The sequence below is a fragment of the Enhydra lutris genome, unplaced genomic scaffold, assembly GCF_002288905.1.
Source record: "Enhydra lutris kenyoni isolate GAN:26980312 unplaced genomic scaffold, ASM228890v2 scaffoldscaffold5, whole genome shotgun sequence".
NCBI lineage: Eukaryota > Metazoa > Chordata > Mammalia > Carnivora > Mustelidae > Enhydra > Enhydra lutris.
In genome coordinates this window covers 615,565-637,246 of record NW_019154089.1, presented here as the reverse complement: position 1 = coordinate 637,246, position 21,682 = coordinate 615,565, and the positions used below count along the sequence as shown (strand labels likewise).

General features: G+C 33.8%; 1 protein-coding gene across 2 annotated transcripts in view; it reads left to right on the top strand.

The window, feature by feature from the left end:
- The window catches only part of LOC111140800 (ankyrin repeat and KH domain containing 1), a 122,042-nt gene that overhangs the window by 81,398 nt on the left and 18,962 nt on the right, over positions 1 to 21,682 (top strand). For both annotated transcript variants that reach the window (XM_022492979.1, XM_022492978.1), the window contains 10 exons: positions 6,960 to 7,718; positions 13,358 to 13,503; positions 13,874 to 13,985; positions 14,443 to 14,588; positions 15,109 to 15,251; positions 15,736 to 15,949; positions 18,306 to 18,481; positions 18,750 to 18,912; positions 20,580 to 20,675; positions 21,137 to 21,253. In XM_022492979.1, coding sequence (XP_022348687.1) covers positions 6,960 to 7,718; positions 13,358 to 13,503; positions 13,874 to 13,985; positions 14,443 to 14,588; positions 15,109 to 15,251; positions 15,736 to 15,949; positions 18,306 to 18,481; positions 18,750 to 18,912; positions 20,580 to 20,675; positions 21,137 to 21,253 — 2,072 coding nt within the window. The remainder of the gene's footprint in view (positions 1 to 6,959; positions 7,719 to 13,357; positions 13,504 to 13,873; positions 13,986 to 14,442; positions 14,589 to 15,108; positions 15,252 to 15,735; positions 15,950 to 18,305; positions 18,482 to 18,749; positions 18,913 to 20,579; positions 20,676 to 21,136; positions 21,254 to 21,682) is intronic.

The window sequence follows — 21,682 nt, the reverse complement described above, 5'->3', positions numbered from 1 at the left end:
TTAACACTTGTATTTAGACACTTGGGTGCTTGCTGTTGCCAGATGCCACGTGGCATTGCCAACCTAATATTTCTTTGTGTAGGATCAAACTGCAGTGATGTACTGTATTAAGATGCTATTTTAGGGGCGCCTGGGTGGCTCAGTGGGTTAAGCCTCTGCCTTCAGCTCAGGTCATGGTCTCAGGGTCCTGGGATCGAGTCCCACATAGGGCTCTCTGCTTGGCGGGGAGCCTGCCTATCCCCTCTCTCTCTCTGCCTGCCTCTCTGCCTATTTGTGATCTCTCTCTGTCAAATAAATAAATAAAATCTTTTAAAAAAATGTTAGTAGTATAAATCATGTGCATCATAGAATGTTTTATCACTATGAATTAGGAAAAATTAGTTGATGATACAGATTTATACAATGAATTACCCAGATAGATATTTAAATCATAAAAGATATATTATTACGTTCTCCTGCTTAAAGTGGATTTTTCTCCTTAAAACGTCTCATTTGTGTCTCTAAAGAAGTTCCTTTGAGTGATGAAATCTCTGTTTGACCCTGTTGTTTTTGTTTCTTCTAAGTCCATAGATTGTATCTGTATTAAAATGTGATTAGGGATGAAGGAAGAGTTCTTCCTCTTCCTCCTCTCTAACACCCTCTTCCTTTCTTAGCAGTCATCTTTTAAGTTCTTAGAACATTTTACTTCTGCCTGAAGTCTTTTTATTATTTGTATCTGCATCCTTCTAAAATACTTTCATGCCCTTAAAACTTACCTAGTATTTTACATGTATACTACCCAGATATCCTTTTCTTTCATGATCCATGTACAACACTTGTTCCATCCCTCTTGACCCATATTCTCCTGATTTAGGAAGCTAATCTCCCTTACCCTTTGTTGGTTTTCAAAGGATTTGACATTCTAGGTGCCATCTGACAAAAGCCTCAAGATCACCCCTATAAACAAAATATGAAACCAACTGATAGTGATATGCTCAGTTTTCTAGTATTATTTAGTTTTATTAACTATAGTTTTGAATGTTCAATTGGGAAAGGATGCATAGGTAATACCAACTTTATGCCTTTCCAAATCAGTTTCCAAATCAAATTTGTTGATCAAAGCCACTGTTGCATCTTATTTGTTATAACTGGTTCTCCAGCAATTCTAAAAGATAGGACTCATGATTATCCTCTGCAGGTTGTACCACTTAGAACTAAACCCCTACAGAACATTAAAATGATGTCAAGATAAACAAAACACATCTTTTGTGTGCACCTCAAGTCCTCTTGAGGAGTAATTTCTTTTCTCTGGAGTACTGTACAGCTCTTTATTGGATCTTTCTTCTAACTCTGGTAACATCTGCCCCTTCCCCTCCCCTTGGACTTCATGTATAGAAGGTTGAGTTAATCCTACTTCCCTGAGACAATCATTCTGTTGTGTTTGATGCGAATTCTTTTGTTTTTGTAAGTTCTTATAAAATGTTTACTACTTTATGCGTATTTTTAGTTTACATGAGTGGTATTGTGCTATAGATCATGATTTCTTTTTTGCTTTTTTCACTAAACACTGTTTTACAGATCTATCCATGTGTCTGCCTCTAGACTATTTCTGCTAGCAGCATAGTGCTTCATCTTGTATATCTTCCACTTTTTACTTGTCTTTTTCCAGTGATGGGTATCCAAATTGCTTCTTATCCTCCACCACCACAGACAATGCTGTGATGAAAATGCTGGTACAGTCCTCTTAAGGATGTGTGTGAGAATCTCTTTGGGGTAAAATCAGGGAACAGAATTACTGTCATAGGAGGTGCCTGGATGACTCTTCCTCTTGATTTCGGCTCAGGTCTTAATCTCAGGGTGATGAGATGGAGCATTGTGACCTCATGCTCCGAGCTCAGTGGGGAGTCTGCTTGAGATTGTCTCTCTGCCCCTCCCCTGCCACACATATGTGTACACACTCTTTCTCTCTCTGTCTCTCACATAAAATATAAATAAATCTTAAAAAAAAAAGAAAAAGAACCTGTTACAGGACTGCATAATGTTTATCTGACAAAGTGTCACAAATTGCTCTCTAAAATGGCTATGCAGTTTGCATTCCCACTAGCAATACATAAGGGTTCCCATATTACCCGTATTATACACCCTCTGTCCCATTCCCAAACCTGCCAACCCTTGGCTTTATCTTTGTATTTGGTTTTGTACATCTTTATCTCCCCTGTTAGACTGTAAGCTCCTCAAGGGCAGGGTTTATGTTGTCTTTGTATGGTCCACTATGCCTTGCTTATACTAGATGTTCAGATATTTGTTAAATAAATTCATGAACACCAGGCTAAGTTTAGATTGTCTGAAGACAAAGAAAATTTTTAAGAATTTTTTTTAAGAAGAGAGACATTGTAATTAAAGAGGATGTTTAAAAAATTAATGAAGAAGTAGTATTCTAGAATGGTTGGGAAAAGATCAAAAACAAATTTGAATATAAACTAAGAATTAAATTAATATGCTGCTTTATATCCCAGAATTGTTTATTGGAGTAGGCAACATGAAAAGTTCTCATTTTCATATCAAATCAGTAAAATTGTATAGAAATTATATGTACAGTGAATGAAATTGAGTGTTCCTCTGGAAAATTTTACTACTAATATTCTCTAGTTTAGTAGATTTCCATTATGTAATCATGCTTATGTGAATTTATCAGTGTACAAATTTAATATCTTTTAATATATGAGATTTATATTAAAAAGCAGGAGGTTCAATTAATCTTTTAGCATGTTACACAGATGTTCACTCTTTGGACATTCTTGGTTAAGCTTACTGTGTTGAAGATATATAGGATGCCCTGTTACTTTGGGAAATTTTGAGACAGAAATTTAGGTATAAAGGAAAAATGAGTCATTTCTCAGCCAGTGGCTTTCATTTTTGACTGTGACGATAATAAGAAGTATTTTGTATTGAAACTCACAAAACAATATACATTTATTTATCCAAATACAAATTCCATTAAACAACGTATGTGCTACTACACTTACGTACTATGTTATTTTCAACTGTACTTCATTGACCTTTTTTTTTCCACTTAAGACCCAGTTGGGAGTGTTGTTTAAAATTCATTCTTGGAGGGGTGCCTGGGTGGCTCAGTCGGTTAAGTGTCTGCCTTCTGCTCAGGTCATGATCCCAGGGTCCTGGGATCGAGTCCCACATCAGGCTCCCTGCTCAGCGGGGAGCCTGCTTCTTCCTCTGCCTGCTCTGTCTGCTCTGCCTGCTGCACCCACTACTTGTGCTTGCTTTCTGACAAATAAATAAATAAAATCTTCAAGAAAAAAATCTTTCTAGGGGTGCCTGGGTGGCTCAGTTGGTTAAACATCTGCTTTTGGCTCAGGTCATGATCCCAGAGTCCTGGAATCAAGCCCTGCATTGGGCTCCCTGCTGAGTGGGGAATCTGCTTCTGTGTGGTAATGTAAGAAAGTGAGGGAATTGTGGAACCATGTTTAAATTTCCTTAGACAAAAACAAGTAAGGAAAAATCTAGATCGATTTGTATGTCAGGTATTTTTCCCTTTGGCCATTATTTTTTTATTGCACAAAGTACTAATTCAGACACAAAAATGATTGATGGAATTAAACTCATTTTAATAGTAAACTTAATTTTTGCCAAGTATATGTCCACCTCATTCCCTCACTGTGCATAAAATAAAGGCTATATTCTAAACTATCTGTATATCATGGTTTCCTGTTATAAACTTTTTTTTTTGTTTTATTAATGGAGGAAAAGGGAAAAAGAGAAAGTAGGAAAACACCAGACTTAAGAGTGAAATATTGGCTTTACCTATATTCCTAAACAGTACTTTATGATGTCACTCAATGCTAATAGTGAATAGATTCAAATTACTTGTTTCTGACAGTGACTTGTTTCTGACAGGAGATGTTTTAAAAGTTAGAACTCTTATGTTCTGGATTCTTATACTACCTGGTAAAAATTTTGTTGCTAAGAGGATGCTTGTCACATTCAGTACTTTTCCCAAACACCAAGGTGTTGCTTAAGCTTCTAGGAATAATTAGGTGACATTATTTGTTTTTACCAACTTGTTTTCTTCCAGACTTATATCTTTTATTAATGCTTTTTTTTAAAGATTTTATTTATTTATTTGACAGACATTACAAGTAGGCAGAGAGGCAGGCAGAGAGAGAGGAGGAAGCAGGCTCCCTGCTGAGCAGAGAGCCCGATGCGGGGCTCGATCCCAGGACTCCGAGATCATGACCTGAGCCGAAGGCAGAGGCTTTAACCCACTGAGCCACCCAGGCGCCCTCTTTTATTAATGCTTTAATGTGTATCTGGGCAATCCCACTAACACCATGATTATAGATACTCAGCCATTAGCTATTTTGGGAAGAACTGGTTTTTGTCCATTATTTTCACCATCCTGTTCTTCCTGCTACATATGTCCTGGCCTTAAAGTTTTTATTTTAAGTAAAATAAGTTAATTTTAGTAAATCTTGTGCTCTAAGCTTATTATATTTTATTTGTTAACAAGATAGGGCTTATTCCTATCCATTACTGTCCTCAAAATTCCAGTCTTATTTTGGGTCATACTGTTTATAAGATTTTAGATCTGAGATTGTCCAGGGTCATCGTAATTACCAGTCTGATTGGTGTCTTACCTAGTTTTCCTTAATCTTAAATACAAATTAAATAGTAAGTACACTAGTATGTTTGAAAATTAATGAACATTTAAAGCAACATTCATTCAGTCTTTGCAGAGCTTGAACTGTCATTGAATTTATTGCATGATTGAAAATTACTTTGCTGGACTAGCAGATATCTACATTACTATTTGTGGCAGTAAATCTTTACCCTTTTCTTACCTGTTGATTGTTAGTAGGTACTTGGAAGAAATAAATCAAACCATGGATTCCTGTAAGATCGTAAAGAAGTTATTATTTTATCTCACAAGGGTGCCTGGGTCGCCCAGTCTATTGAGTGTCTGCCTTTGGCTCAGGTCATGATCCTAGAGTCCTGGGATTGAGCCCTGTGTGGAGCTCCCTGCTCACTGGGAAGTCAGCTCCACCCGGCCACCCCTACCCTTGCTAGGGTGTTCTCTCTTTCTTTCTGTCTCTCCCTCCCTCTCTCAAATAAATAAATAAAATCTTTAAAAACATTTATCTCACAAATATAATGGATTTTGCTCTGGAAGGATAAGGTCTTGACCCGTCCCTTTGCTCAGATATAAATTTGAAATTGAATGTGGGTAATAAATTTTGCTGAAGTTTGCTTTTAAGGAATAATTAAGTCTCTTAGAATGATTGCAGTAGTTTTGGAACTGTGGTATCCTGAACCTTTAAAGTCAATATCTGGGGGAAAACCGTTGTACTTTTTCATTAATAACATGTTGAAGATGTTTGAGGTACCTGCATTTTTGAGATTTCCTAATCTAGCAAAAACAAAACAAAACAAAAACAGTTGAATCCCTGATTTTTTTTTTCTCTATTGGTTTTATTACCCTCTTGTAACTCAGAGTATTAACATCAAATGGGTGATGACATTTTTCTTTGGACTCGAGAATCATGTTGAATGCATTGGATAATCTTATTTTTAAAAATCTAAAGTTACCTATGTTATTCATATATGTTGATTGCAATTCAGAAGAGTAAACAACTATTTCTTACCCAGATCTTCTTTAAAAGCGAATTTACTGTTGTTTAATTTACATTCCATAAAGTTCCTTCATTTTAAGTATACAGTGCAGTGAGTTTTAGTAAATTTACCGAATTATGAAACCATCATACCATCTAGTTTTAAACATCTTTGTTACTCTGAAAATATCTCTCATGCTAGTTCATAATCATTGTTCATTCTCAATACCATAACCCCAGGCAAACTACTTTCCTTTCTGTCTCTATAGATTTGCCTTTCTCTATAGATTTGATATAAATGGTATTGCACGGTATGTCATCTTTTGTGTCTGGCCTCTTTCACTTAGCATAATGCTTTCAAGGTTTGCCCACCTTGTAGAACATATCAGTTGTTCCTTTTCATTGTTGAATAGCCCCGGTTCTTTCTAAACAGGAAGAGTAAGCCTTCAGTTTGCCTCAAAGTAGTTACTGCATAGTTCCCTCCATTTTATGTCCAGATGGTAAGATTGTTAATAATGATAATTATTTTGTCATGAGGAGTATCTTACTTTAATTGTGATCTAAAATCTTAAAATAACATACATTTACTTCATTTTTAACATATACCATCAATATGAGAAATCCTGTATGAGAAGTCTGATTTTCTCCTAGATAACACTCATTGTTTTTCTCATAGACTTTTACATAAAAACTTTATTTAAACTCAGAATAATTGTCCTCTGTGATTTAAGTTTAATGTCATTTTCAGGTAAAGAAATGTTAAAGATTTACTTAATGGAAAATTTTAGAAGGATAGGTCTGGAAAAAACTGATTTCATGTTATATTTTAATATAATAAGACATGGGTTTTGGCCATTTAAAAAACAATTTTCATTACGTTGATTTACAAGTTATAGTTTCCTGTAGTGACCTTTACTTGCACAGTTAATATTGTGAAGAAACAATTGGGATATCTTTAATGATATCCTCAACACTATTTTGACGCTATTTTAGAGTTAATGTTCTTTAAAAGTCAAACCTAATATGCAGAATTGTGAGATTCTTTCCTCTTTGATCTCCTTTCTCCTTGCCCCATCTTAACTTCCAAAATTCTCCTATCCTAAAATTTCGATTTTTTTAATTTAAAAGTCACATTTTTCAAATCGACAACATCCAGAGTGTGCTGTTTTGAAATAGATGAGTACAGTTTAATCTACCTTCCACTGGTGTGAATCTTTGAACATTCATTCTACAGCATTAGTTATAAGGGTTTTGGGAGGGAGGTCCGTGTGTGTGGGAGGGGGAGCTGATTTTTTTTTTTTTTTTTTTTTTTTTTTAGCATGGCACTTTTTCAAACATTTTTCATGTGCTTAGGTACATCCAAGCAGAAGTCCAGTTCCCTGCAGGTAGCAGATCAGGACGTACTGCCACCTTTTCACCCATACCAGCCTTTGGAGTGCATAGTAGAGGAGACTGAAGGCAAGCTGAATGAACTGGGACAAAGAATTAGTGCTATTGAAAAAGCACAGCTTAAGTCACTGGAGTTAATTCAAGGTGAACCTCTGAACAAAGATAAGATAGAAGAACTTAAAAAGAACAGAGAAGAGCAAGTCCAGAAGAAGAAGAAAATACTGAAAGAACTACAGAAAGTGGAAAGGCAGTTGCAGATGAAAACACAGCAGCAATTTACCAAAGAATACTTGGAAACCAAAGGTCAGAAAGACACAGTATCTCTACACCAGCAGTGCTCTCATAGAGGAGTCTTCCCAGAAGGGGAAGGAGATGTTAGTCTCCCAGAGGATCACTTTTCAGAGTTACCTCAGGTTGACACAATCTTATTTAAAGATAATGATGTTGATGATGAGCAACAGTCTCCACCATCGGCAGAACAAATTGATTTTGTCCCAGTCCAGCCTTTATCTTCTCCGCAGTGTAACTTTTCCAGTGACTTAGGTTCTAATGGGACAAATTCTCTTGAACTTCAGAAAGTATCAGGTAATCATCAGATTATAGGACAGCCTCAGATTGCTATTACTGGACATGATCAGGGGCTCTTAGTTCAAGAACCAGATGGACTAATGGTTGCAACTCCAGCCCAGACGCTTACCGACACTCTTGATGACCTGATAGCAGGTGGGTTAAGAAATATATCTATAATAATTTCTCTTTAATCTGTGTGCTCAACTTCTTTACACGACCCTCCAAAAACACCAACTTAGTACTTTTCCATTTTAGAACTATCTTTGTAAAATTATTTATTCCTTAAGGTGTTTTGGAAGTGAATTTAACTAAGCAGTATACCACTAACACATGAAAGTGTGTTTTCCCCTTTTCTTTCTTGTTATTTGCAAAGGCAAAAAATAAAGTTGCCATGAGCTTTTATTTTAGAACTTTGATATCCAGACCACCCTGTGGGGTGCCTGGGGTGCTCAGTTGGTAGAGCATGCAACTGTTGCTGTCCAGGTCATGACTTTGAGCCCCACACTGGGTATAGAGATTACTTAAAAAATAAAAACAAACAAACGAAAAAACAAAACATCACCCTGTGTTGTATCTTGGGTAGGACATCTCTAAGTAAAATTTCTTTATAGGCTTTAGAGATATTCACATAAGATTATACATTAAATTTTCCTGCTAGTGATTTTCATATCTGAAAATCATAATTCTAAATTAATTTATAATTTTATTAGATCAACTTAAGTATTTTTAATTAAAAGGGATGTTCAGAGAAAACTATAAGTATTCCATGTTCTTGTATTTGTGGCTAGAAGATTCAAATTACATTGAAATTATTATCAACTGGATGATGATTTGGAGATCAGGATTTTTTATATTAACTATCTTGATGAAAGCACACGGACAGACACAACACACATACACACAGGAAAAGAAAAAAAGAAAGGCCTGATAACCTTAAAGTATATGTTTCTGTTTATTGTTGTGTGGAAAATTACAACTAGATATGAAATGAGGTGCACAAGTTTACTTTCCCTTTCATTGTCCTTGCAGCAGTGGGAAAACAGTGCAATTAATCATTTACCTTCCTAAAGATGGCTGGTGAATGTATCACCTCCATGAGAGCCCAGTTCAGAAATGCAGCCAGAATGGCTGTTGACAGTGGATGAAGACCAAGAACTAAGATGTAGCTGGAGTGATATTCAAAGGCAGGCCAGTCCTCTGTCTCTTGATTGCAACATTTTTTTTCCTTACTGTTGTCTGTTTCCTCTTGTCATATTCTCCTCCCCTCTTCCCATCCCAATTATGCTATCCCAATTTCCTTTCTTTTGTGAGCTTTTAGCCTTCCTAATCTTTACTGAATCTTTAAAAATGTGGAATAAGCTTACTTAAATCAGGAATTTTATTGAGCATTTGTATGACTTGCAATGGTTATAGAATTGTGATACTGCCTATGAGCCTCCTCTGATACGTAATAAATAGCACTGTCCAGAGGAGGAATACTTAGTTTCCCGTACAGAAAATAAAAATGCTGGGAAGTGTTTTAAGGAGTTACATTCTTTATTCTTTAATTTGGGTTTTTATATCTTCAGCCCACAGCCACTTAACTCAAATTAACTTTGTGTCATTGGTGTTGAGAGTTGTTATAAATTATGAATAAACTCTTAGAGTTCATTTATATTCCTAATTTCTAATCTGGGTAAAAGCAGGTATTTGAGCATCAAGTATGGTTATGAATAATAATAATGAAACTGATAATATGGGAATAACATTTTTAAGACTTAGATTACATAAATGACATTATAATGTTCCTAATTGAATATTCAGTTTGCAGCCACATTACTGCTCAAACTAGTTTTATTGTAACTTAGAACTTGTCTTCTTTTTTTTTTTTTTAATAATTTAGAAACCACTCTAAAAAGAACTTGTAGATATTAACTTTATGGTAGTACTTATGGATGATTCTTCTAGGGGAGACAAAATTTATTTCATCAAACGATTTGTTATGTTGATATGGACTTTATAAAGTTCAAAAAATTTGTTTAGAAACATCATTTAATTATGTATTATATTAATATAAACTAAGAAAATTTAATTTCTATTAGACATTAATATCTAGTGATAGTTGGCCTATCATTTTGTATAATGTTCTTTTATTAATAAACTTTTGCTTATAAATCAGCCAATAACTAAACATTATCTTCATATAAAAATTTCCATTTTCGTTATCTGTTTTAAAATATATAGCAATAATTAGATTTTCTTTGTTCAAGATGGTAAACTATCTCACTTAAAGTTAAAAAGTGTTATTCTATTAAGACCCAGTTTCTCTTAATTTTCTTTATCAAAGGTGAAAGAAATTAGACAAGGGTGGAGTAGGTGAATACCCAATTCTATAATTACGTGATGTATTAATATATCAGTATGATTATAGATTGCATCAGACATGTGTATGTGATCAATTTTACCCAAATTTAGTTCTCATCCCTCATATTTAATAAAGGAGAGAATACTGTATATCTTACAGTTTTATTTTAGAGAATATTCATAGATAATAGTAATAAATTTCATTCTTTAAGTATAGGAGTATTTTTTCTTCATTGCTCTTATATCAAAATATTTTCATGTAACTGAGTTAGTTAGATAAATAATTTATTAAGATCATCACTTGATTAGCTGACTGAGTATTTTAGTATATAGTCTAATATGTGTTACACTTGATAAATCCCAGACAGAATGTATGTAAACTCTAGATTGGGAGCATGGTTCTTCAGGTCCTTTTCTTGTGAATGTAAGTGCTGGGCTTTTAGAAGGTATCATAATAACAAGTGATTCTCAGTTCAGATGTCTAGAACTAAGGTTTGGAAATCTAAAAAAATACAAAATAGCTTTGACCACTGAGCAGTTCCAGAAACATCTAGTAAAAATTTTATTATTAATATATAAAGAAGATTGATTAAAAATCAACTTAACATCAATATATTCATATTTATTGATTATTTACCATGTACTGAGCTCTGTGCTTAATGTTTTATATACATTATCTCATGAGTTATTTATAATAATCTTAGAAAATAGGTCCTTTTCCCTTTTCCATACTTGAAAAAGTATGGAAAAGTATGGTCCTTTTCCATACTTTTGTATGGAAGTTGTTACTAGTGTCACCTCAAACTCAGTTCAGCCATGTCTAAGAACCTTAAATGTAATATGCATGCATCTGATTCATGTTTAAGTTCTGAATTTATCTTAAAGATATTTGTTATTTTCTTAGACTGCTAAAAAAGATTAACAATTTCCTTTAATTTTATGTTAAGATGTAGTATGTATGTAAGGTAATATAATTTTGTGGCTAGCACATTGTACTGTTGTTGGCATCTTAATAGGTTCTCTTAAAACAAATTTCAATTCAAAAGTATCTTGCTTTAAGTAATCCTGTAGCAGTCAATGTAAGCTTAAGAATAAAAAGGTAATTAGGAAACCCTCTTATTTTTGAGGGAATTTGCAATAAAGTATCTTTTTAAATAATTTTTTCTAATAGATGTTAATATTTTACTTATAGATTTTTATTTATTTGTATTTAATAAAGCTACTATTATATAAAACAGATTATGGTGATTTGATTTCCTAAAATCTCACAGCATAATTTGTGTATACCTAGTATCTGAGGTTTTTATATGTAAGGTTTATTATTATCTTCCATATTGCCTATAAAACCATCTTAAATTTCATAAAGAATTAAGTAGAATATTGCAGTTAATTCTTCTATCACCCCATTTTAGGATAGTACATACATTTAATTTGAATTATATAGTGACTTTTGGGGTAGTGATCTCTCATTATCAGAGACATTTCATTCAGAGGTAGGAAACACTTTAAGATTTATGAAAATGTAGTAGTCCTGGTGTAATTTTATATTAATAAAACCTTTATTCCACATGTACCTTTTAAATCTTGCTACTTTCTAGTCTTATCTTTATTACTTTTTGTGTGTAATTAATGCTGTTAAAGTCACTTTTTGGAATGTTTCTGATTGTTATTATTGGAAGGAGGGAAAAATGTTTCTAGGATAATGTACAAAAATATACAATAGTTGATTTAACAACACATTTTTGGTAATAGAGCTGTTAAATGCACAGAATTTTTTTTTAAAGCCGTCTCTGTAAAGAAGTTTTATAGTTTCACATCTGGCATAGTACTCTAATCAATTATTTAAAAATTTTTAAGTATCTGTTTTTCATGATAACAAAAAGATAACATAGATTAACAACATTAATAATAATAAAAGTAGTTCTTTAGCAAGGTATTTGTTAATCATTATGAGACCACTGTTAAAAATCTTACTATTACAGAGGAGCTACAAGTCGGTCTTTAGTGTTTTATTTTCTAGAATTGTTTTCCAAATATACCAGCTGTTTTGAGGAGGTATAACAGAATACTGTCTGTTTTTAATTTGCTGAATGATAAATATTTTTAAAGCTTTGTTTTCATTTTCTGCATGTTCTTGTAGGTGAAACAAATATATAAAATAATAATTCCTATTTGTAACCATGAAAGAAGCTACAGAAATTCATATAGTCAATATGGTTTTGTATGTATTAGTGGGGAAGAGGTTGGGACAGTTCATGTAGAAACATATCTGAACATATTAAAATCTGTGAAGTTAAACTAAGTTGTTTACACTTGTGAACAGTATCCTTGATTGGGATCCAGTCATATCGAAATTCTAGAGATTAAACATTCTCTAACTCTCGAAATGCTTACATTTTCCTTTGAGATCTATGTGTTTTTTATTTACTTTTAGTCTAGATGAGAGGTTATCGCCATCACTGAAGCTTTTTCTTTTTTTATAAGAATGATTATAGATTTTTTTCTGAGTTTTTTCTTGAGTGAGTAATGTTTTTGTTTTTCAATACATTGAGCAATAGTACTGAAAGTCCTATAAAATATCTGGTAATTACATCTAATGAGCCCTTCACATGTACCAAACACTGTGTATTTTATTTTATTTTTTATTTTATTTTATTTTTTTAACACTGTGTATTTAAATGCTTTTTGTACCTTACTTACCAGGTAAGTAAGGTACCTCTGAGATCCTATTTCTCCCACTGTGGGACAAACTCTGCCTCTTATGAAACATAAGAAATATGTAGAGACATAAAGATATAACATCAATTAACTCAGTTTCTGACAGCAGTCTCAAATACCAGATTGAGATCCCTAATAAAAGTTCCAATGTGGATTTTAAAAATAGTTTTATTTTTAGAGATTAATTCATTTTAGCAAATTTTCAAGATAAATATTGAATTTTAAAAACACACACACTCTGCTATTTATGTGAGAAATATTTTAACTTGTTCTCCTCTCCCCTATTTTGTGCATTGTCCTCAGGACATTTTTATCTAATTAATTTTTACAAACTAAGATACAAAATTTATTCTTTATTGTAAACTATTTTTTCCCTATTGATAACATAAAGGCTGTTATTTGTTGTGTATGCACTGAACATTAAGCACCATGCTAATAAGTATTTCACCTGCATTATCTCAAGTGGTGTTTCCAACAGTCTTTCAAAGCAGGTACTACTGTTATCATCCCCATCTTACATATGAGGAAAATTGAGGCCCTAAGAGGTTAAATTACTTGCCTGAGATCAGAAAGTGTGGAACTGGGATTCAAACATAGGCCCATCTGATTCCAAAGCTTGTGTTATAACTACCACATCATATTCCTGCTATAAAATTTTTTCTGTGTTTTTATGTATATAAGTGACTTTACTCTTTTAAGTAGAATTCAGCAATATGAATATTGTTTTTCAGCTGTGAGTAGCAGAGTGCCCAGTGGTTCAAACAGTTCCTCTCAGACCACAGAATGTCTTACACCTGAACCCTGTTCACAGTCTCCAAGCAATGTGGCTTCCCAGTCTCTTCCCCCTGTGTATCCTTCAGTTGACATTGATGCACATGTAAGTAGATTGCTTGCTTGCTTCCTTGCTTGCTTTATTTATTTATTTAAAGGATTTTACTTACTTACTTTAGAGAGAGAGAGAGTACACAAGTTGGGGGGAGGGGCAGAAGGAGAGAGAATCTCAAGCAGACTCTGCTGAGCACAGAGCCCGATGCAGGGCTTGAGATCATGACCTGAGTAGAAATCAAGAGTTGGACACTTAACTTACTGAGCTACACAGTTGCCCCTTTATTTAACTTCTTTTGCAAATTCTGAGTTTCTTTGTTTGGAAAAGAAAATTATCGTATATTCATTGTGAAAATAAATATTATTTGCTCTTCAAATGATAACACCGTTGTAAACAAAAACTAACTTTTTCTCCCCTCTAGACTGAGAGCAATCATGACACAGCATTAACATTAGCTTGTGCGGGTGGTCACGAAGAACTTGTGTCCGTACTCATTGCGCGAGATGCTAAAATTGAGCACAGAGACAAAAAAGGTAAGAAATGTCAGTCAGAAGTAAAGCCTGAGAGTAGTTACATGAGAAAACAGTTTTTTCTTTTTTAAGAAAACAGTTATGTTTTTGATTATCGATAAATAGTTCCTAGACTACCTCAGTGAAAAAATGGATACGCATATTTCAGTAAGGAATATCCAGTGAGGTATAGCAAGTTGTTTTTGCCTTTCTCCTTAATCTAAAAGTAGAGCTTACAGAGATATCAGACAGAGTTCATTATGAGTATAAACTTTGGTAGTTTTGTTTGACTTAGCATTTCCTTTTTATCACGTGTTTTTGGGGTTTTGTCACTAATAAATTAGTGATTAGAGCAGTTTTATGTTAAATGGTTGTAAGAGTCTGCCCTAAAGAGCTTCTTCTTTTGAAGTAATAGAGAATTAAAAGCAATGGCTCAATAAGTAAAAAAACACAAATTTAAGATTTTTATTTTCTGCTTTAGGTTTCACACCACTGATCCTGGCAGCAACAGCAGGGCATGTTGGAGTTGTTGAAATCCTTTTGGATAAAGGTGGAGATATAGAAGCACAATCAGAACGCACTAAGGATACTCCACTTTCATTAGCATGTTCTGGTGGACGTCAGGAGGTGTGTTAATGTTAATTTTCATTTTGTAGACATTATGCTTATATATTAAATATGCATATGCTTAGTAATTTAGCTACATGAATAAAACTTACATGTGGTGTGACATGTTCCATATACTAAATTTGATGGGAGTACTAAATCGGCTTTTATGGAATCTGTTTCTTGTGCTTTAGCCAAAAAAAAAAACAAAAAACAAAAAAAAACCTCTGTTTATCCTTACATTTATTGAGGCTGAATAAGCCACAGTCCTAACACATATGAAATGCAGGTTCATCACTCAACAGTTAATGAGTAGAATGAGTAATATTTTGTTATTTCAATATAATTGGGATTTCAAAGCTCCAAATTCCTTGATATGAAATTGAATCCATTTCTCTAGTGCTGATGTTTGAATATTTAGGGCATAATTAAAATGTCAGATATTCAGATGAGTAATGTATAGGTTCCGTTTCTTTGTGTTTCCTTCATTATAAGTTGAACCCTTGGTTTAAACTGGATTTCTCTGTATTTTACTTCATAGGTGGTAGACTTGCTTCTGGCTCGAGGTGCAAATAAAGAACATAGGAATGTGTCTGATTATACACCATTGAGTCTAGCTGCATCTGGAGGATATGTTAATATCATTAAGATTCTGCTTAATGCTGGGGCAGAGATTAATTCAAGGTATCTATCTTCATTTTATTCATGATTAGTAAATTACTACCTTGGGGTTAAGCGTCTTCCTCTAAATATTTGTACGGATATCAATTTTAATTAAGATAATACTAAAGTCAACTATACTTGTAACTAAAAATTAGAAACTTTTTTAGAGATAGTTCTAAAGTACAAGACCAACAGTTTTTCCTATGATGTGCTTATAAGTAATCATAGCTTATTTCAGCTAAAATAGCGATTTTTAAAGATACCTCATTTCAGGAAGCACTTCGTTGTGTATGGTTGGAAATTTTTAACTTCTAAATAGGGATTATGTTTTAAATTGTGAGATTTTCCTATTCCTAGTTAGTAGTCTACACAAATAAAATTTATTCATTGGTGTTAGAGACCTTTCTTTTTACTCTGAATCATTTTCATCTTTTATATTCTCTGTTTTTTAAAAAACAATAGGCAACATATTATCTTAATTTTCTAAGCAAATTTCTCCCCTTAGGACTGGGAGTAAACTAGGTATTTCTCCCTTGATGTTGGCTGCCATGAATGGACATGTTCCTGCAGTGAAACTGCTGCTTGATATGGGTTCAGACATTAATGCCCAAATCGAGACCAATCGGAACACGGCTCTCACTTTGGCCTGTTTCCAAGGCCGAGCAGAAGTCGTGAGTTTGCTTCTGGATCGAAAAGCCAATGTTGAACATAGGGCAAAGGTAAGCATTTTATAACTTTTCAACTACTTAGGGTGTATTTCTAGTATAAAGAGCATGGTGTTTCAGATGCCTGCCTGGATCAGTCAGTAAAGCATCCAGCTCTTAATCTTGGGGTTGTGAGTTTAAGCCCCACATCAGGAGTAGAGTTTACTTAAATATATATAGTTATGAAAGGGCATCTGACTGATTCAATCAGTAGAGTGTGTGTCTCTTGATTTTGGAGCTGTGAGTTTGAGCCCCACGTTGGATGTAGAAATTACTTAAAAATAAAATCTTAAAAAAAAAAAAAAATTAGCATGGCATTTCAACTCAAATTGAATGTGCTGTTTTAAACTGTCTTAAGTTAAAAATGACATCCCAAGACAACATCTGGGAATTGTGGCCAATGACACACTATAATCATTCATGTCTTTTATTAAGAACAATGAAGAAAGTAGAATCTGTATGTTTTCCAACCTTAGCCTTGAGTAGCTATTAATCCTCCAGTTTGCAGTCTTTGAATATAATAAGCTATCTTTGTAGTAAGATTGTCGAGGTTTCTGTTTGTTTTTTTTTTTTTGTTTTTTTAATGTAAGCTCTATGCCCAACATGGGGCTTGAACTCAAAATCCTGAGATCAAGAATCACATGTTCTACAGACTAAGCCAGGTGTCCCATAGGGTCCTTTAATGTAGATTTTTAAAGAACTCCTTCAAAGAAGCATGTGCTTTTTATTGGTAAAAAATCCAATCAGAAAAATTACTGCATAGATTATAAAATTAAGATAGCTAAAATTTAGTCTGATTGTAACAGATTCTGACAAATTCATGACTGTTTGGCATTTAGAAGGAAGTTAGTATATCAGTGTTTTGAATTTCTGTGCTTAGAACTATTAGGTACTTACAACCCTAGAAATGTAGCTTATGTGGAATTCTTTATAGTCAGACAGCAGCCAATCTGGTAGTCATTTCAGACTTGAAAGGTTTTTTTGGTGTTCTTTTTTAATGAGAGGATGATCTTTCTAGTTCTTTTTCTTTTTTCTTTTTTTTTTTTTAAAGATTTTATTTATTTATTTATTTGACAGACAGAGATCACAAGTAGGCAGAGAGGCAGGCAGAGAGAGAGGGAAGCAGTCTCTCCACTGAGCAGAGAGCCCGATGCGGGGCTCAATCCCAGGACCCTGGGATCATGACCTGAGCTGGAGGCAGAGGCTTTAACCCACTGAGCCACCCAGGCACCCTAGATTTGAAAGGTTTGAATCATATTTTCTCCTTGAACTGCTTTAGTTATATTTCTTTAAAAAAAAATTTTTTTTAAAGATTTTATTTATTTATTTGACAGAGATCACAAGTAGGCAGAGGCAGGCAGAGAGAGAGAGGGAAGCAGGCTCCCCGCTGAGCATAGATCCCGATGCCGGGCTCGATCCCAGGACCCTGAGATCATGACCCAAGCCGAAGGCAGAGGCTTTAACCCACTGAGCCACCCAGGCGCCCCTATTTCTTAAAATTTAATGCAATATTTACATTTTTGTAATCTACAAAATTAGGAAGTACAGTTTTCCTCAAATTTTTCATATCACACAGACAAAAATTTTTTTTTCATAGCACAAAGAAAAATGAATCTTTCCTGCTATCCAGGAAGTGGATTACACATATTCAGTGTTAGAAGTCCTATAAAAATCTATATTTCTTTAGAAATGATACCAGTATGAAATGCCTCTTGGCAAAAGTTTTAGAAATTAATGAGCAAAAGACACATATGTATAAAATTTATAAAGTGATATTTTAACGTATTTTTCCCAAGTTTGAACAGGATGGAAGGAATTTATTCTGAGTTATTTAGCAAACTACATTCTCAGATAAAAATTTTAAACAGGGTGGTGGTGGGAGGGTTATGGACATCGGGGAAGGTATGTGGTGTGGTATGGTGAGCACTGTGAATTGTGTAAGACTGATGATTCACAGACCTGTACCCCTGAAGCAAATAATACATTGTATGTTAATTAAAAATTTTTTTTAATTTTTTAAACAAAGTTTTTTCATTGAACAATGTACTTTATTTAATTTTCTTTTTATCTTTCATATCTGCTCATTGGGTAGACAAGTCATTGTCTCGTGTGTAAATTTATAACAGTATAGAAGTTGTGAAATTGGTTTTTTTGATACGAGACAGTATGTTATGATAAATTAATTCATTCTAGCATGTATGTCTGATTCAATCTAACAATTTTCATTTGTTGTTTTGTAAAATTGAAGATTAAATATTGCTTAGCTCTTTTATGAGAGAAAATCGGAAATAGAATCCATTTGTAAGTCAAATGTTTTAGACTGTTAACAAAATTTTATTAATGTACTTGCATAAATTTTTTGTTTAAACAGACTGGTCTTACCCCCTTGATGGAAGCTGCTTCTGGAGGATATGCAGAGGTTGGAAGAGTTCTCCTTGATAAAGGAGCAGATGTCAATGCCCCCCCTGTGCCTTCCTCAAGAGATACTGCTTTAACAATAGCAGCTGACAAAGGTCACTACAAATTCTGTGAGCTCCTGATTAATAGGTGGGTAAATTTTTTATTTATATATAGAAGTTCTTGTCCTCCTTTTCACTTTTCAGCACCTTTACAGCTACTCAGATTGTTTTACTTTATTGACATTTTAAAGAGCAGATGATTGAAAAAAATGAAGAACATATTATTTGCATGCTATTTAATAGAAGATAAAAGACAAAGAGAGGAAATAGAAAGTCAGCCCCTTGTAGGAGACTAACTATAGTAACGTTCTTTGATTTTTTATTTATTTATTTTTTACATTCTTTGATTTTTATAGGGGAGCCCATATTGATGTTCGGAACAAGAAGGGAAACACGCCACTCTGGTTGGCATCCAGTGGTGGTCATTTTGACGTGGTGCAGTTGCTAGTGCAAGCGGGTGCTGATGTGGATGCAGCGGATAACCGGAAAATCACACCTCTTATGTCAGCATTTCGCAAGGTAATTTGATATGGAGGGAAAAAGGTAAAATGTAACCATTTTTAACTAATTCTAAGTTGAAACCATGTGGGAAAAATGAATTGCTCCTGGGGAATAGACTGAATTTCCATACGTAAATCACTGCTATCCTTCCACCCTCTTTTGTGGCCAAATCTAAGAGTTACACTGTAGTTCACTATAAGCAACTGCATTGTTAAATCGGTTGTGTCCCAACTAGTTTTGTTATGTTGAACATAAAACATGAGATTTGTATGTGGATGATGTCTTCTCTACCTAAGAAGGAACAAAAAGGAGTGGACTCTTTCATAAAAATGCATTATACCTCCTGTATATAAATTGCTTGTCTGCTGTATTTTTAAAAGCCTTCCCGTTACAATTACAATCAACTATAAACTACTTAACATGGCTTACAAAGCCCTACATGATATGGCTTATGCCAGCCTCCCCACAGCAAGTAATTTTTGCTACCCTTCACCCTTGCTCACTACACTTCTGCTGCTGGTCTAGAATGCACTAAATTTTTAACTTCCAGAGGGACTTTGCACACTGGTTTTCTTTCCCTTGCTCTTCATGGGCTCCCTGCTGTTCATCCTTTAGCTCCCATTTTAAATTAGGGAGTCCCTCCCTAATACGCATCTGAAAAAGGTCCTCTTGTTCTTTTTTATAGTACCCTATTATTTTCTTTATCCCAATTTGTAATTATACATTCAAACATATATTTACTTATTTAATGCTTATCTCCCCAAGTAGACTGGAGTATCCAGGAAGACCAAGCACGAATATCCTTACTTATACACATTGTTTAGCATGGTGCCCAACATATACTAGGTAGTCACTAAATAGTTATTGAAAGAGAATAGTGTAAGTTTTGTATCTTAAAAAAAGAACTTAAAATTTTTTCTGGACTTAATTCTTTTTTTAATTTTTCCTTTCCTTTTAATTGAAGGATCATTTACATATAGGAAATATACAGTCCTAAGGTGCATAGTTTAATGAGTTTTGATAAATACATATACCTATGCAACCCACACCCCTTACATATATAAAATGCTTCTGTAATCATAGAAAATTTCGTCATGCCTATTCTCAGTTCCCTGCCCTGGAGGCAATGACTTTTTGATGTCTCTGAACTTGTCACCATCAGACTAATTCTTGAAGATGTTTTAAAACTTGATAGGAGGAAAACTATGTAAATTTGGTCATGTTAAAATACATGGTACTTAGAATTAATTATATCATCCGCCTCTGATCATAGCATTTAGAAAGCATTTTACCTAGATTCAAGTCATGAGCCCCAAATAAATGTGAGAGTCTACCTTGTTTAGTAAGATGGACCCAAAATAATGCTTTGAAATCTCGAACATCTTTCTGTTTTAGTACCAATTTCCCTTTTATATAAAGGTTCATTTCATACCACCAGTTTTTATTAATAGCTTTTCTCTGGGAAACACTTGTTTTCTACAAAAGTTTTTCTGTTTTCAGTGGGGAAATGCTAGATTAAATTTAGGAAAGATAAGTGAGTGTGTTGTTTTATTTTCACAATTTCAATTTTCAGTTTAGTGAACTATCTGGAAGTATCACCATACCTTTTACTTTTAAGTTATTAAGCATATGGGCAAATTTTCAAGGAGTTCTTTTGTACATTTTTGTTGTTGTTGTTCTTACAGGGTCATGTAAAAGTTGTTCAATATTTGGTGAAGGAAGTCAATCAGTTCCCTTCTGATATAGAATGCATGAGATACATAGCAACAATTACAGATAAGGTAGGTTTAATAAACTGTTGAAGCACATTTTTGTTCTTTGTGGAATTATATGCCAAAGTGTGCAATTAGCAACCTTCCTTTTGTCTTCTGTGAAACTGATCACCTAATCCATCTGTGTTTTAGTTTCTCCATGGAGAATGGATATTGTAATATTAACAGATTATTTTGAGATTTCCTTCCTGTTATGAGCTATAATCACAGTGAGTGTGGCTAAAAGTTATTGCTAGACTTAGCCTGATTAGAAAGTTGCCTAAGAACACAAAGTTTTTAGGAAATAATGCCCTTTTTTGATGAGAATTAATTTATGACTAGGCTCAAAGGATAGCTTATATTTGGCTTAGTGAATTTTCATTTGTTTGGGCTTTAAGTCCTGGACTTCACTGTGCTTATCAGCTCAAGTTTTATTTGGCCTGTTGATGTTATGTGTTCCTATATTTATATAATTCCATTTTCCACTGTAGGAACTCTTGAAAAAATGTCACCAGTGTGTTGAGACAATTGTGAAGGCTAAAGACCAGCAGGCTGCAGAAGCAAATAAGAATGCAAGTATTCTTTTGAAGGAACTTGATCTGGAAAAGGTAAGAAAAATAATTTTTCTTTTTAGAAATTGTTGAAAATTGGGGCACCTGGCTGACTCAGTTGGAAAGCATGTGACTCTTCATCTCATGGTGGTTAGTTTGAGTCCCACATGGGTTGTAGTAGAAATTACTTACTTACTAAATAAATTTCAAAAGTTTTTAAAAAGAATTGTTGAAAATTTACGGGAATAAGTTTACCATCCTTATGACCAACAACTTTAACAAAATCTCTTTCCAAGGAAATGATTAATGGATTGTCAAATCACCATCAACTTTTTGATTGTGACCTCTTATTCTTAAAAATATTTTGAATCATGTAAGTAAGAGACTAGTTTTCAAGCAGATCATAGTTTACCAAATGACATTACTACCTAAGTGGTTTTTTTTTTTTTTTTTTTTTAAGATTATTTATTTATTTATTTGAGAGAG